This window comes from Orycteropus afer, unplaced genomic scaffold (assembly GCF_000298275.1).
Source record: "Orycteropus afer afer isolate SDZICR_OR568_19922 unplaced genomic scaffold, OryAfe1.0 scaffold00426, whole genome shotgun sequence".
NCBI lineage: Eukaryota > Metazoa > Chordata > Mammalia > Tubulidentata > Orycteropodidae > Orycteropus > Orycteropus afer.
In genome coordinates this window covers 2005840-2007461 of record NW_006922013.1, presented here as the reverse complement: position 1 = coordinate 2007461, position 1622 = coordinate 2005840, and the positions used below count along the sequence as shown (strand labels likewise).

At 50.6% G+C, this 1622-nt stretch overlaps 1 protein-coding gene across 1 annotated transcript in view; it reads right to left on the bottom strand.

Annotated features, from left to right (window-relative positions):
- Window positions 1-1379, bottom strand: part of STS (steroid sulfatase) — a 203942-nt gene extending 202563 nt beyond the window's left edge. Inside the window, exon 1 of the mRNA XM_007954028.1 lies at window positions 1249-1379. Within this exon, the coding sequence (XP_007952219.1) occupies window positions 1249-1379 (131 nt within the window). The remainder of the gene's footprint in view (window positions 1-1248) is intronic.
- Window positions 1380-1622: the final 243 nt, after the last annotated feature.

The window sequence follows — 1622 nt, the reverse complement described above, 5'->3', positions numbered from 1 at the left end:
GGAAGGTTGGGCAATCTACTTCCGTAATGATATCACCTCAGAAACCCAAGGAGGGGTCAGTATGAGTTGGGTCTGACTTGAGGGCACATAACAACAACAACAACAACAATGGGGAAGGAAAATGAAGAAATCTCCTTCTGTAAAGATTTACAGCCTCAGAAACCTAAAGGGGATCACAATGAGCAGGAATTGACTCAAGGGCAGTGGGTTTTATCCCTGTGGTTTCAGTCCCATTTGGGAGTGGGCTGTCTTTGTTAGGTGAATGAGACAGGATCAGTGGAGGGTGTGTTTTGAGTCAATCTCTTATAAACTATAAAGGACAGGACATTTATTTGCTGACAAATATATAGGGAGGACAGCAGAGAGGATGGAAGACATGCCAAGCCACTCAAGGACTGCTCAGGAGCAAAAGATCCAGAGACAAGGACCGTCCCCCAGAGCCCACAGAGGGCAAAAGCCTGCGCCTAGAGCCAGGCCCTCAACCCAGACTCCTAGCCTCCTCAACTGGGAGAGAACACGTTTCTGTTTAAGTCATCCATGTGTGGTATTTCTCTTAATAGCAGCACTAGGTAACTGAGACAACCCTCAAGTTTTAAAACATCTGAATTTTTATTTCTGCCTGTTGTTGTGGTTAGTTGCCCTGAGTCCATTCCAACTCAGGGCCACGTCATGTGGGCTCTGCTCCACAGTGACCTTTCAGACCCAGATCACCAGGCCTTTCTACCCAGTAGCCTCTGGGAAAGTTGTAACTGCCAAACTTTAGGCAAGTCGTTGACCGCTTAACCCCTTGCGTCACCAGGGGACTCTTCTGCTATTCTTAAACAGTATCTACAATGCAAACCAACACTAAACAAAAACAGGGACAACATGTGTTTCTGAGAATGTTGTTGTTGTTATGTGCCATTGGGTTTCCAAGGCAGTATCACTACGGAAGTAGATTGCCCCATGTTTCTTCCGAGGAGTGGCTGGTGGGTTTGAACCGCCAGCCTTCTGGTTAGCAATCAAGTGCCTCAGCCACTATGCTACCAGAGCTCCGTTTCTGAGAATAGCAAGGAAAAAATGCTTTCCAGGATGCATTCAGAAAGGTTAGAAAAGGAAGAAAATCCCGGAATAAGGCTTTTGTGTTTAATTTCAGCATCTTCCTTGAATACCTGTCCCACCAGATTTCAGCCGGGCGGGGTTTTGGGAGAATGCACCAACAAGGGCGGGCCAGTATGTAAAGGCCCAGAGGCTGAGGGCCTCCGGTACCCGGGCAGCCTCACGCCGCACTGCGCATGCGCTGCCCAGGGCCGGTGACCGCGGCGACACCGGCAAGCAAAGTCCACAGGGCCACTTCGAGGGTCTAAGTGCTGGCGTTTCAAGGTGGAACAAACCCACATGGGGGACGTGACTCAGTCCGTACGGCTGCACATGTATCGATGATTCGCAGTGATGCCATCCTGATCATCTTTGCGCCCCCTCTCCCCTCATGACTCCTGGCACTGTCACCTCAATGACCCCCCCTCCTTCCTCCCACCACGCACTGTCCAATTTCTATTGAAAACTGGAATCCGGGCCCAGCCGAGGAACTCGACTCCGCGTGGCCCATGGTTGCGCGGCTAAGCCCGCTCTGGGATGTGAAG